Source organism: Symphalangus syndactylus, chromosome 8 (assembly GCF_028878055.3).
Source record: "Symphalangus syndactylus isolate Jambi chromosome 8, NHGRI_mSymSyn1-v2.1_pri, whole genome shotgun sequence".
Lineage (NCBI taxonomy): Eukaryota > Metazoa > Chordata > Mammalia > Primates > Hylobatidae > Symphalangus > Symphalangus syndactylus.
The window spans coordinates 56,167,358-56,180,646 of record NC_072430.2 but is presented as its reverse complement, the minus strand read 5'-3'; the positions used below and the strand labels follow the sequence as shown (position 1 = coordinate 56,180,646).

At 35.8% G+C, this 13,289-nt stretch overlaps 1 protein-coding gene across 2 annotated transcripts in view; it reads left to right on the top strand.

Annotated features, from left to right (window-relative positions):
• The window catches only part of SLC38A6 (solute carrier family 38 member 6), a 67,235-nt gene extending 55,057 nt beyond the window's left edge, over positions 1-12,178 (top strand). For both annotated transcript variants that reach the window (XM_055289172.2, XM_063644541.1), the window contains exons 9-16: positions 2,790-2,855; positions 3,092-3,145; positions 4,976-5,055; positions 5,716-5,816; positions 10,136-10,260; positions 11,409-11,553; positions 11,663-11,757; positions 11,971-12,178. In XM_055289172.2, the coding sequence (XP_055145147.1) occupies positions 2,790-2,855; positions 3,092-3,145; positions 4,976-5,055; positions 5,716-5,816; positions 10,136-10,260; positions 11,409-11,553; positions 11,663-11,757; positions 11,971-12,051 (747 nt within the window). In that variant the 3' untranslated portion in view covers positions 12,052-12,178. The remainder of the gene's footprint in view (positions 1-2,789; positions 2,856-3,091; positions 3,146-4,975; positions 5,056-5,715; positions 5,817-10,135; positions 10,261-11,408; positions 11,554-11,662; positions 11,758-11,970) is intronic.
• Positions 12,179-13,289: the final 1,111 nt, after the last annotated feature.

The window sequence follows — 13,289 nt, the reverse complement described above, 5'->3', positions numbered from 1 at the left end:
GAGTCTCGCTCTGTCGCCTAGGCTGGAGTGCAGTGGCACCATCTCAGCTCACTGCAAGCTCTGCCTCCCAAGTTCACAGCATTCTGCCTCAGCCTCCCGAGTAGCTGGGACCACAGGCACCCTCCACCATGCCCGGCTAATTTTTTGTGTTTTTAGTAGAGACAGGGTTTGACCGTGTTAGCCAGATGGTCTCGATCTCCAGACCTCGTGATCTGCCTGCCTGAGCCTCCCAAAGTGCTGGGATTACAGGCGTGAGCCACCGCGCCTGGCCAGATAAATTTTTTTTTAAATGTTTGTAGAGACGGAGCCCCATTATGTTGCCCAGGCTAGACTTGAACTCCTATGTTCAAGCAATCGTCCCACCTTGGCCTCCCAAAGTGCTGAGATTATAGGCGTGAGCCACTGCACTGGCCTGAAATAGAGAATTATTTAAATGGATTTTAGTCAGAAGCTTTCCTTCTACTGAACACTATGTTAGGCATTTTAGGGTGTGGAAATTTTACCTGGACACTAGTCTTAAGGATCTGTCAATCTAGTAGGGGAGATAAATTTCTTTTCAAACATGGAGAACAATGTGTGCAATATTTAAGTAAGTATTGATATATTTGCTTCAGAATAAGAGTCTCAAGAGTTGAGAGGAGAGAAGGCTCAGTGAGAACTAGAGTAAAGAAGGATTTTAAAGGAAATACAACTTGAGTTGAGCCACAAAAGATGCAAAGGGCTTAGAGCAGAGAGAAGGAAGGGAGGCCTTTTGTGCAAGTGAACAAATATTTTTAATACTTAATCTCCTTTTTCCCTTTGTCATTCCAACCCCAAGACTTACCTTCTTACCAACCTGAGCAAGGACTTCCTGTTAATCTTTCCTCTTTGTTGTTGGGTCTCGTTTCACTCCCATTCTGTACTTCTGCTTTGTGGGACATCATCTCTATCCACCCCATACCACCATGCAGGCTTGGAGTTGGGATGGATCTTTGCAAAGAAATTAGCTGTAGTAACTGAACTGTCTATTAATATAAAATCAGGCTACTACTTATTTTTTTCAAATTAATAAAAATTAATGATAATATTGCATTTTGGAGCATTGCTTTGAAATATTTTGACTTGAAAGCTTAAGAAATAACAACTGATAAATGAGGCAGCTCACATACAGAGTGTATCAAGGTACCTGGTGCACAGCAAGTCCTCAGTAAATGGTTTTTTCTGCCAACACTACCACTGTTAGTTAGGGGAAAATATAAGAAACTGAATTTGGGCTGGTGCAGTGGCTCATGCCTGTAATCCCACACTTTGGGAGCCTGGGACAGGCGGATCACTTGAGCCTAGGAGTTCGAGACCAGCCTGGGCAACATGGCAAAATCTTGTCTCTACAAAAAACACAAAAATTAGCTGGGTGTGGTGGCCACGCACCTGTAGTCCCAGCTACTCAGGAGGCTGAGGTGGGAGGATGGTTTGAGCCTGGGAGGTGGAAGTTGCAGTGAGCTGAGATTGTGTTACTGCACTCCAGGCTGGGTGACAGAGTGAGACCCTGTCTTAAAAAAACAAGAAAAGAAACTGAATTTGGAGCAGTTTCACCCTCACCCCATCCTCATCGTTTTTTGTTGTTGTTTTTTTTTTCTTTGAAAACCTATCAAGATAATGATGGTGAGATTATTGCTTTTGATTTTGTTATTTCCTTTTGGTAAGTTGACCGTTTCATTTTATGTCATATTGAAAACTTACCTAGAAATGTCAAAGCAGCTTGTCTAGTTTATCCTTCTACAGTAATTTTTTTCTTGGTGAGGTTTTTAATTAAGAGTGATTCTTTAGTTCACTCATTAACTTAATCCTAAAAGTATATGTTTTCCTTATATTTGTTTTATCACTGTGTAAAATTTTGATTAAATTAGTCAAAATCCAAAACTAGGTAAATACCGAGTAGGAATAGAAATTGTGTTTACGTATTGGTCTCCTACAAAGGACAAATACTTCCTTTATTCCTTCTTCTCCCTTTGTGCACTGGGATTCAGCCTGGAGCAAACATTTACAGAGTAATTATGTGCCCTGAAACAACAGCAACAATGGTAATATTGACAGAGCCACAGCTATAGGTCTGATAACAGGATGGCCACAATTAAGAGTAAAAACATGAAACATTTTCATTGATTAATTCTGGGAAACAGCATCCCTCTGGATTTCTTTTGATGTTTTTTTTTTAATTTATTTTTACCAGCTGGAGTTCCCTAGCTATATGCTGTTATTCCAGCCAGCTTTCTCCACATTCACCAAAAATAATTCAGATCTGTAAAAGTAAGGAGGGGCAGCACTTAATGCATACATCAGAAATCCTTGAGCTCCTCCTGTGTATAAAGTCTGTAGTTATTTCTTCCTGTGGCCTTTCCATAAACTGCTATTAAATGTTTCTCTCTTCACTAATACCTACTCCACAAATAACCATATTCCTGTATGACAGTCACTGAAAACATCATGTTCCTGTTTTGAGTTGCACTTAAAAAAAAAAGGCCTTGATGCTGTTGGAATTTTGAAAGTTGACACAGGAGTACCCTTAGTCTTTAATGGGGGAGATCTCTACTTAAAACCCTGCAGTCTCCAACCGCCTCCCTACCACAGGTGACCATGTTAAATGTTGACCCAATTCTAACCGGGAAAAGTCACAGAAGCAGAGATTCTTCTATTAGCATCTTATTTAATATGGTATGAGATTAATTGAAATGATACTGACCTACTTAAATTCAGTTTCTTATTAATTTTATAAGAAATGATCTGAGTGCTGATTCTGTTTACTTTTTTAGGTAATAATTAAAAAATGGTCCATCCCTTGTCCTCTGACATTAAATTATGTAGAGAAATGCATCCAGGTAATACCTTATATTTTCTTTTCAATTTCTTCCTTTTTATTTTAACTAAAAAGAAAAGAAAGACTAATGATTCTTTTCTGATTAATGAAAAAGTAATGTTTATATTGCATTTTAGAACTTTGTTTTGAAATACTTTGATTTGAAAGCCTAGTAATAATAAATTCATCATTTTTATTGATATATTCTGAAATTTAATGGCTGTTGTTTCTCTTTTTCCCCTCAATACTCTTAAACAGATTTCAAATGCAACAGATGATTGTAAGCCAAAGCTCTTTCATTTCTCCAAAGAGGTGTGTAAGTTATTAACAGATACTTTCAGTTGATTTTTCAGATTTCAAGTTTTAAGAGGTTTGTGTAACAGGGTCTCTTAGGTCTTTGTACCTGTAACTAATTAATTTTCCTGAAAGTGCTAAGTATAGGATTGCCTACCAGAAGAATACTATTATTTAACACAGGGTGGCCTATTATGAAACAGCCACCTTTTTTTTTTTTTTTTTTTTTCCTGGCATGCCTTTAAATGGAGCCTGTTTTAAATGGGCCTCTGCCTAAAAGAACAGATTTACCGAATGTCTGGTCTGGCCAATAAGGTCCTCTGTGTATACAGACCTCCTGTTGCCCTCTGGACTTGTAAAGCTAAATAGCCAATTATATCAAAAACTCTTCCCCTGTGAGTAGAACCTTGGTCTGTAACTAAACAGCCTCATCATTGGACTAGGGATTGAGCACTGCCAATATATCTTCTGGCCGACATTCCAAAGTTGAAATTTATGATGCCAGGAGTAGAGACTAGGAGACCAAGTCCCTTTGCCTTCCCTAAGAGCCATAGGATACTGGAAATGCCTGTAAGAGCTCCTGAGCATCAGCAGAGGAGACAACTGTGACATGGATGGTCTCTGCTTTACCACTCTAGAAGAGCTCAAAGTCTTCCCTGTTGCTGCAGACTTATTCGTCTGTACTTTCTGACTGCTGAAATGCTATTTTATATAGGTCCCAGATGCTAGAATCCCCCCTGCTCATGTAAAACTCTATTAGTGTAGAATGTTAGCTTGGTTACTCTGCCATGCAGAATTTTCCTTTTTATCTCTAGTTTTTAAATGAGAAATATCTCTCTGGTCCCAAAAGGGAAATTACCACATCTTTTACATGGTAAAGACCTCCAGGTGCCTTAAAGATCTAGGTAGGGTAATTGACAAGCCAGGAAATTGAGCAGTATATGAAATAGAGAATTTGTGAATTAAACTCTCATTTTCCTAGTCCAGCCTCAGGAAACACTACAGCTTCCTCTCTCCTAACCCCCTTCAAATATTTTAAGACTCTAGGCATTATGTCCCAAGACAGGTCTTCATTTCTGGAATTTCTTTTGTTTAAGAGCCTAAAGTTAGTTAAGTGGAAATTTTTTTAGAGCAGAAAGGAGGAAATAGATCACCATCATCTGTTTGGTAAAGATGGTATTTTCACTTAAAAGGTAACTTTTTTTGCTTTACTCTGACTCTTAAGTATTCTAATAATAAAAACAAAACCTTATACTTGTATATTACATTGGATCTCTTAAGAGTTTGTAGGTCTAGAATAAATGATATTCATTCCCATTGAAAGAGATCCTAATCAAAGATGCTGGCAATATTAAAATGTGATTAATATTTTCATTATTCCCTTGGGTTGAGTTCATGAAAGCAGGTTCAAGAGCATTAACTATTAGTGCTGCTTAGAGTAATAAGATACATTTAAATTGTGCGTACATTTAGAAGACAGGGAATTAAAAAAGAACATTTCTAAAATGTTATTTTTATCTCATTTAAATATTATTTATCGTATGTAATTTTTAAAATCTTATCCAGATAATGTAGAAGTAGTGATTGTAGTAAAAGCAGCATGGTATGGGAAGCCAAACAAAAAATATTCTGGCTAGTACAGGCAAGCCCACTATCAAATAAAATATTTGCTGGATCACAAGTGTTTTTCTCTTTTAAAAAATTCTTATTTTATAAAGAGAGAACTCATTAAAGATGAAATAAGTGTAATCAAATGGATTTTTTAAAGAATTGAGTTTGTTGTCAAATGAAATAATGGTTTCAGTAGAGTGGCATTTAATAATTTTGTCTTTTTAAAATCTTTTTCAGAGTGCTTATGCCTTACCAACCATGGCTTTTTCATTTCTCTGCCATACCTCAATATTGCCCATATACTGTGAACTTCAAAGGTACTGTGGAATCCTGGAATATTTTAAATATATTGTGTATCTTTTTACCTCTAAGGCTTTCAGATTGAATGACATCCTCTTTTATTAATCCTTTCCTCTCATCAGTGGATCCTAAGTGTTAGTTTAAAACAAAACAAACAAGAGTTAGTTCTGTCCAAGTTAAGAATGTTTCCTAGAAGTGTAATCTTTGAGGCTGGGCACAGTGGCTCACGCCTGTAATCCCAGCACTTTGGGAGGCCGAGGCAGGTGGGTCACCTGAGGTCAGGAGTTTAAGACCAAGCTGGCCAATATGGTGAAACCCCATGTCTACTAAAAATACAAAAAAAAATAGCCAGATGTGGTGGTGGGCACCTGTAATCCCAGCTACTCTTGAGGCTGAGGCAGGAGAATCGCTTAAACCCAGAAGGTGGAGGTTACAGTGAGCTGAGATCACGCTACTGTATTCCAGCCCGGGCGACAGAGCGAGACTCTGTCTCAAAAAAAAAAAAAAAAGGAAGAAGTGTAATCTTTGTGTACTAATTTCAAATGAGGAATTCTAGTGTATAGTTATTGATGGAGTTGTTCTTGAATGAGGAATTCTCTCGACCAGCTTAGGACATACTTGCTTCTTTACATATAATTCAGATCACTTATTCTACCTTTGCCATTTTTGTCTTTTAGTCCTTCAAAGAAAAGAATGCAGAATGTTACCAATACAGCAATTGCTTTCAGCTTTCTCATTTATTTTATATCTGCACTCTTTGGGTACCTCACTTTTTATGGTAAGTACATTTTAAAATTATAGATGACAAAATAATAGTTACATAGATGGCCTCACACCAATGTATAGACTTTACTTATGCCTTTTATTACTAAGTTAATTTGCTCAGGTCACCAAATTACAATGCAGTACTGTGGTGGCTCTTGAGGCCTAAATAATTGGATTATCTTTCTTTTAGAAAGGTAGTTCAGGTTTAAGATTAATGACTCCTTGTGAAAATTTTCTTAAACACTGAAGTAAAACTTCAGGCTTAGGGACATTGATTCTTTCTCTAAGAAAAAATGTGCAATTTTAATGATTCTGTTTTTCTTAAATTTTGAATTCAATATATTAGTCTAATTCAGAAGTGTGGGGGTTGGGTGAGTCAGTCATCTTAATTGCAAAAGAACAAGTTGAGAAAGGAAAGGCTTTTACACGGAACTATACCTGTATACTTAGATATCAGACACCTCTGCCTTCAGATCTAATTATCACAGGATTCAGCAGATGTGCATTCTATGATGCACCATGACCTTCCTCCTTAAATTATTTTTACAGGTTCTTTTAAATTTATGCAACAAAAATAAAATTGTGTTTTATTTCTTTTGCAAAAACTGTCTGCTTTGTATGTTGATTTTTTTCCTATTCTGATAAGAACCTCAAGAAAAAGTAAAGTTCTGTGTACACCCTCAGGAAAAGCATTATTTCCAATGTGAGCTTGGTGCCCTGCTAGAGACGCTACAAAGAAAGTTAAAAGAGATTGTCAAGCTTTTCTGATCATCATTAATAAAACAAAATTACTTAAATATATAAACTTTATTTTTGGATGTTGGGTTTGTTAGTTTTTATACAGACTTGAACTCAGTAAGACTTTTCTGTGTCAATAAGATACTGTAACAAGGTCTCTTGGGATCCAAAAATATTTTGTATAGTGGAATAGCTATGTATTTCTTTTATTAAAATTGCTACCTGGCACAAACACTATTATATTTAGGGATCTTCAGCAATAAGAAAAAGTCCAAAAAAACTGACCTCCTTCTTCTCCCTATGGATAAATAGAACTATCTGGAAGAAACCTCAGATGGCTTGCCAATATCCAGGCTGGCTGAGAAATTGTTACATGAATCACATTAGGTGCTTAGAAACTGTATTAAATTGTAGCTGTATTAGATTGAAAGGGATGTGGAGGAAGGATGGAAGCTAATACATTTATTGAGCTAACATTTAAGAAAGTGTCAGGTATTTTATATATACTCCCTAACTTAATCCTTATAACAACTCTGCAAGCTCAGTGTAGGTTCATTCAGGTTGAGTAATTAGACCAGATACTTGAAGCCAGTTAATAGTGGAATTGGGATTTGAATCTAGTTTTGTCTCTCTCCAAAGCCAATGCCTTTATTACTGTGCTGTCTACTCAGAAATTGTGCTATAGAAGCCAGATTTCCTTTATTACAAGTTTTTGTTAAGGTGATCTTTTAGAAAAATATGAGTCACTTAAGCTCTAGGCATCCATCTATGTATGTATCTATGTATAATCTATCTATCTAGCATTGTTGCTTGAACACAAAGGCTAAAGGTTTTCATCACGTAGATGGCATGTTTCCTAGACAGGGATTTGTCTAATATCAAGTAAAGCCATTATGTTGTCTCTGATTTAATCCCTTCTCCACCAATGCAAATTCTTCAGAGTATGCAAATTTTATATAATGGAGAAATACACATCTAAGAAAATCACATGATAGGTAGGTATATGATCGATTAATAGGTAGATAGGTAGGTAGGCAGATAGATGAGTGGATGAAATAGATGATGGATGGATGGATAGATAGATAGATAGATAGATAGATAGATAGATAGATAGATAGAATAAATGATACAAAAGTAAGTTCTTCTCCAAAGACAGAAGAGGCAGATATTGATTTGCTCTTGGATTGTGAATCATAACCAAGAAAAACCTTTGATCATATCTTTCTATCAGGATAACAGGAGTTTTGTGTCATAGGAAGAAATTGCTGGTTGAACCTGAGATCTTATAAGAGCTAGCCTCAACTTAAGGCTTCCAATTCATTTTACAGATGAGCAACTAAAGCCCAGAGAGGTGCAGTGACCTGTCACAGAATTAAAGGCAGGTTTCCTGAATACTAATCCAGTGTTATTTCTGCTACTTTGTGATAATCTTTGTGAACTTAATACCCTGTTTGACAATGTGTATTAAACAGGACAGCCTCCTGACTTCAATGGCATATATAACTTGCAGAGATCACCATTAGGCCCTTTCTGAGATTTGTAGAGATTTGTCTGAATCCAGGGAAGCGTGCACCACTCTATCCCTCACATATGTTATGGCTCAGTTAAGAACACAGAGTGACTGGCTCAGAAGAAGGGTTTTCATCCTGGGAAAGTAGAAAGTGGACATGTGACATCTATTTTGAATTTGTAATAAATCTAATTCTTCAAGATTCAGGAGCTGCTTTGGATCCTTTTATCCAGAGCTCCCAAAGTTTGATTTCTAAATTTGTCAGATTAAGGGGACCTGTAGGTATACACCTAGATTAATGATACTTGCTCTGATTACACTGTGAAAGGAAGAGAAAAGGGTTCCTCTGGTGAGCCAGGCCAGTACCCAAACATTGCATAATAACCAGGCCATTTAAAAAGTCTATGAGGTTGTTAAGCAAGAAGTGTTAATAGCTCATTTTATGATTCAGAAAATGGAAATAAAATAGTTTGCCATATTTCTCCAAAGACTCACAAGTATCTCACAGATTTGGAAATAGAATCCAGATTTCCTGGCTCTTCTTAGTCTCCTACTTAGTCCAAATCCCACATTGTGTAAAGTATGTTTTTGATACTTTGGGCAATTCATTTCTCTCCTGTTTCCATTATCGCTAGTCTAGTTCAGATTCTCTTTGCCTCTCAGTGATTGTAACAGTAGCTGTTATGCCTGTTTGGGGTCTCTTTTTCTTCCAATCCGTACTCCTGCTTAGTTCAGATCATAATACACTGTTCTTTGTAAGTCATTATTGCATTTCTGTGGCCTACCAGGTTGAGGCCACATCTCATGCAGAACTGTGTTACTAGGTCTCAAATGCATTTCCAGCCCTATCACCCACACACTGTTTCATCCACTGTAGTACTTACTAGACCACTTATTTTCTCAGATGCACATTCCTTTTGCTTTGTTTGTACTGCTCCTTGCTTCTAGAGAATCTCTTCCCCCACATCTTTGAACATCAGCACACATTCATTGACTCATGTAATGTTCTCAGTAACCCTATAGTTTAGTATATGACCGTCCCCATTTTAAAGATGTGGGAACTGAGAGACTCAGAGTAAGTTGCTAGTAACTGGTGGGATTTGAGCATGTTCTGTGTCATCACAGTTTAGAATCTCCATAGCTCTTGTTTAGAACTCTCTGGCCACTTATATGTGTATATCACACTTTCTATCATAGCTTTGTGTATTCATCTCATCTCTTCTTAAAGTTCCCTGAGAACAGAGGTATGTTTCCTTTTGTTTTTGGTTTCCCTCAAAGTATCCTTTCTAAAACACTCTCAAGTTAAAAAGCACCATTCTATTTTAAGTATAAACTGATATTTTCCAACAAAACACTGATATCCAGTGTTTCTGAGCACCCTCAGTCTTCTTTCCCCTTGTCTGGGTTGAGGTTAGGGAGACATTGTGAGAATGCAAGAACACTGTGGAGCAAAGCTTGGTCGGCATGTATAACTCCTATTGCTAACCACCACACACTGGCCTACTAAGCAAGACATTTCCCTAACACCTCTTTTTTTCCTAAAACATGAATCCACAGATGAAAAGTAACATGCACCAAACTCTGAGATTCTAGAAAACGTTGTGGTATTGAGGAAAAGATACTGGCTCTAGCACCAAAAAGAAGTAGGTGTATGGCACTGCCCCTTTGTATTATGTGATCTTAGGCAAATCATTTAACACTTTTGGACCTACCTGCGTATTAGTATTGTTATCATAGGGACTAAATTCAACAACACTTGTGAAAGCACTTTATAAACAAACAGCACAAATGTTCAAACCCTTAGATTCTGGAAAAGTTCCAAAGAGAGAATTTAGTATACATATTCATTGTCATATTATAATTTGAGAGGTTCTGCTTATTCTGGTTTTTATTAAAGGAAAAAGGGTATTAGGTTTCAAGACGATATTTAATTAATGTCTCTGTGTTTCATAGGCTAGGGGAAAGGCCAGGATTTGGTAATGGGATCTAAAATCTGTTATCATCCATTAGTGCAAAGGAAAACAATCTTGTTACTATTGATATCTTAGTACTGTATAATGTGATCCTTATTATTTTATTTACAGACAAAGTGGAGTCAGAATTACTAAAAGGTTATAGTAAATACTTATCACATGATGTTGTTGTCATGACTGTGAAGTTATGCATACTATTTGCTGTACTTTTGACAGTCCCTCTAATCCACTTCCCTGTAAGTACTCTTAAAGGGTTTTGTTGCCTAGTATAGACGCTTCCTAATAGGGAAACACTAATTCTTTGCAGAATAGAATGTTTGAATCACATCTAGTCTTGTATATGTTATTCGCTTGTCAAGTAATTGATCAAAGACTTCATACTTGCATATGGCCCCATAAAAGCATAAAAATAACAGTGAGCCACTAAGCTAATTTGTGCTTTTTGAGATTTAGTTTAGATTTATGTTCTCCCACAGCATTGTTTCCAATTTAGAAACTACAGTTCTTCTAAAGTTTTGGGTTTTTTCCCCCCCTTTAATTCTGTATTCTGTTTTCAAAAAAAATGTGCATGAAGAGGAAAAAGTCAGGTCAGGAAAAATAAGCTCCTTCTGGGTTTATTGTAAATTTATTTTCACATAAGCATTCTAGTTCAATCTTGGTGAAAATATTTTATTTGCTCTAGAATTGTAATTTAAGGGGCAAAACAGATTTTCATTGCATCTGGTTACTATACATAAGAATCTTAAGAATTTTTGAGAAAATGGGAACAAAGGCTTTGGGTATAAATGCATCTGCATGGATGTCTTGAATCTCTAATGCTGAGTTTTATAAGAGCTGGGACTTCAAGCCTCCTCCCTGTGTGGGCTGCAGTGCCAAGATTACAGCAGGGACTGGATAAATTTTTTGGGATGTGACCGCCTGCTGTGCTCTTAGCAATGGGAAGTGTAGTGAACTATTTTTTCATATTTACAGGCTGTGAAACATATAAAATAAAATAGTAAGTGGTATTTCTTTCCCATGGCATGATTTCTTTTTCTATTATAAATTGTCTGTTTTTTTAATCTGTTACATTTGATGAAAATGATTCTTTGAGACTTTTTTCATATTTTTATTGTTGGTAATTTTAAAAATTATGCAACCTAAAAAAATTGCATGTGAAAATTTTTTCTAGCATTAAAGCTAAGTATTTTTATGAAGCTTACACAGAAAGGGTTAGTATATAAACAGTATGTGTATAAACACTTCATAATAATAGTTTATGCTGTATTTTTGAAATCTAAATGATGTAGGAGGCAAAAATATGGTTGTTATATATGTTTCTCTCAGCAAATATTTGGACTTTGACATTTCCTCTTTGCTATATGTTTATTTTTCTGTAATACAGGCCAGAAAAGCTGTAACAATGATATTTTTCTCCAATTTTCCATTCTCATGGGCTCGCCATTTTTTGATCACTCTAGCACTCAATATTATCATCATTTTACTTGCAATATATGTTCCTGACATTAGAAATGTATTTGGTGTAGTTGGTAAGTTTTCTGTTTCAAAAAGTTCACATAATAAAATTGATAAAATTGTTACCCAGCCTCACATCTGAATCCAGCAATATCCTCTCTTTTTTTTCCCTCCAATTTAAAGGTGCCAGTACATCAACATGTTTGATTTTTATATTCCCAGGACTATTTTATCTTAAACTTAGCAGAGAGGATTTTCTCTCGTGGAAAAAGTTTGGGGTAGGTTATTTTTGTTTCTTTCTTTTCAAGACTTCTATTTTAAGAAATAGTTTGTCAGTTTATATTATTTTACATGCATCAAGAAAGTCAATATATTTTAAAATATAAAATACAATATTGCAGAGAGTAGAGATTTAACAAATAATCTAATTGTACTTTTTATCTTTTTTCTTTTATCTTTCTTATCTTTTATCTTTTTTCTTATTTCCACAGGCATTCGTTTTGCTCATCTTTGGAATTTTGGTTGGGAATTTTAGTTTAGCACTCATCATTTTTGATTGGATTAATAAATAAAAGAAATATTTTCCTACATCTTACCAGAATAATATACCTCTAGATGCAAGAATGAATTATTCCAGAAGACACCCTGGATGAAAAATAATATTTTAATAAAAATTATTAACAGAAAAGCAGAACAAAATGGCAGTGGGTATGGGGAAGTAAGAGTATAGCAGTTTTAATCAAAAAAAGAAACAAACTCGAAATGCTCTTAAATATATTGGGTTGATCTTTTGTTTTTTAAATTAATATTTTTATGGTAGTTTTATGTTTGCAGAAATACTGAACAGAAAGTACAGAGTTCACATATACCTTTTTAGCCCAACATACAGTTTCCCCTATTATTAACTCTTGCGTTCATGTGGTACTTTTGTTACATTTGATGAGCCAATATTAACTGCTATTATTAACTAAAGTTCATAGTTTACCTTAGGTTTCATTCTTGGCAACCACTGATTTTTTTTTAACTTTTATTTTAGGTTCAAGGGTACATGTGAAAGCTTGTTACATAGGTACACTCGTGTTGCGGGAGTTTGTTATACAGATTATTTCATCACCCAAGTATTAAACCCAGTACTCATTAGTTACCTTTTCTGCTCCTCTCCCTCCTCCCACCCTCTGCCCACCAGCCAAAGTTGTTTTTTTCTTTGTGTTCATAAGTTCTTATTATTTAGCTCTCACATATAAGTGAAGACATGCAATATTTGGTTTTTCTTTTCCTGTGTGTGTTTGCTAAGGATAAAAGCCTCCACCTCCATCCATGTTCCTGCAAAAGACATGATCTTATTTTTTTATGGCTGCATAGTATTCCATGGTATATATATATACCATATTTTCTTTATCCAGTCTGTCATTGATGGGTATATAGGGTGATTCCATGTCTTTGCTCTTGTGAATAGTGCTACAGTGAACATTTGCGTGCATGTGTCTTTATGGTAGAATAATTTATGTTCCTTGGAGTATATACTCAGTAATGGGATTGCTGGGATGAATGGTAGTTTTGCTTTTAGCTCTTCGAGGAATCACCATACTGCTTCCACGATTGTTGAACTAATTTACACTCCCACCAAAAGTGTGTAAGTGTTCCCTTTTGTCCACAACCTCACCAGCATCTGTTTTTTTTGACTTTTTGTTAATAGCTGTTCTGACTGATGTGAGATGATAATCTCCTTGTGGTTTTGATTTGCATTTCTGTAATGATCAGTGCTTCTGAGCTTTTTTATGTGCTTGTTGGCAGCATGTATGTCTTTTTT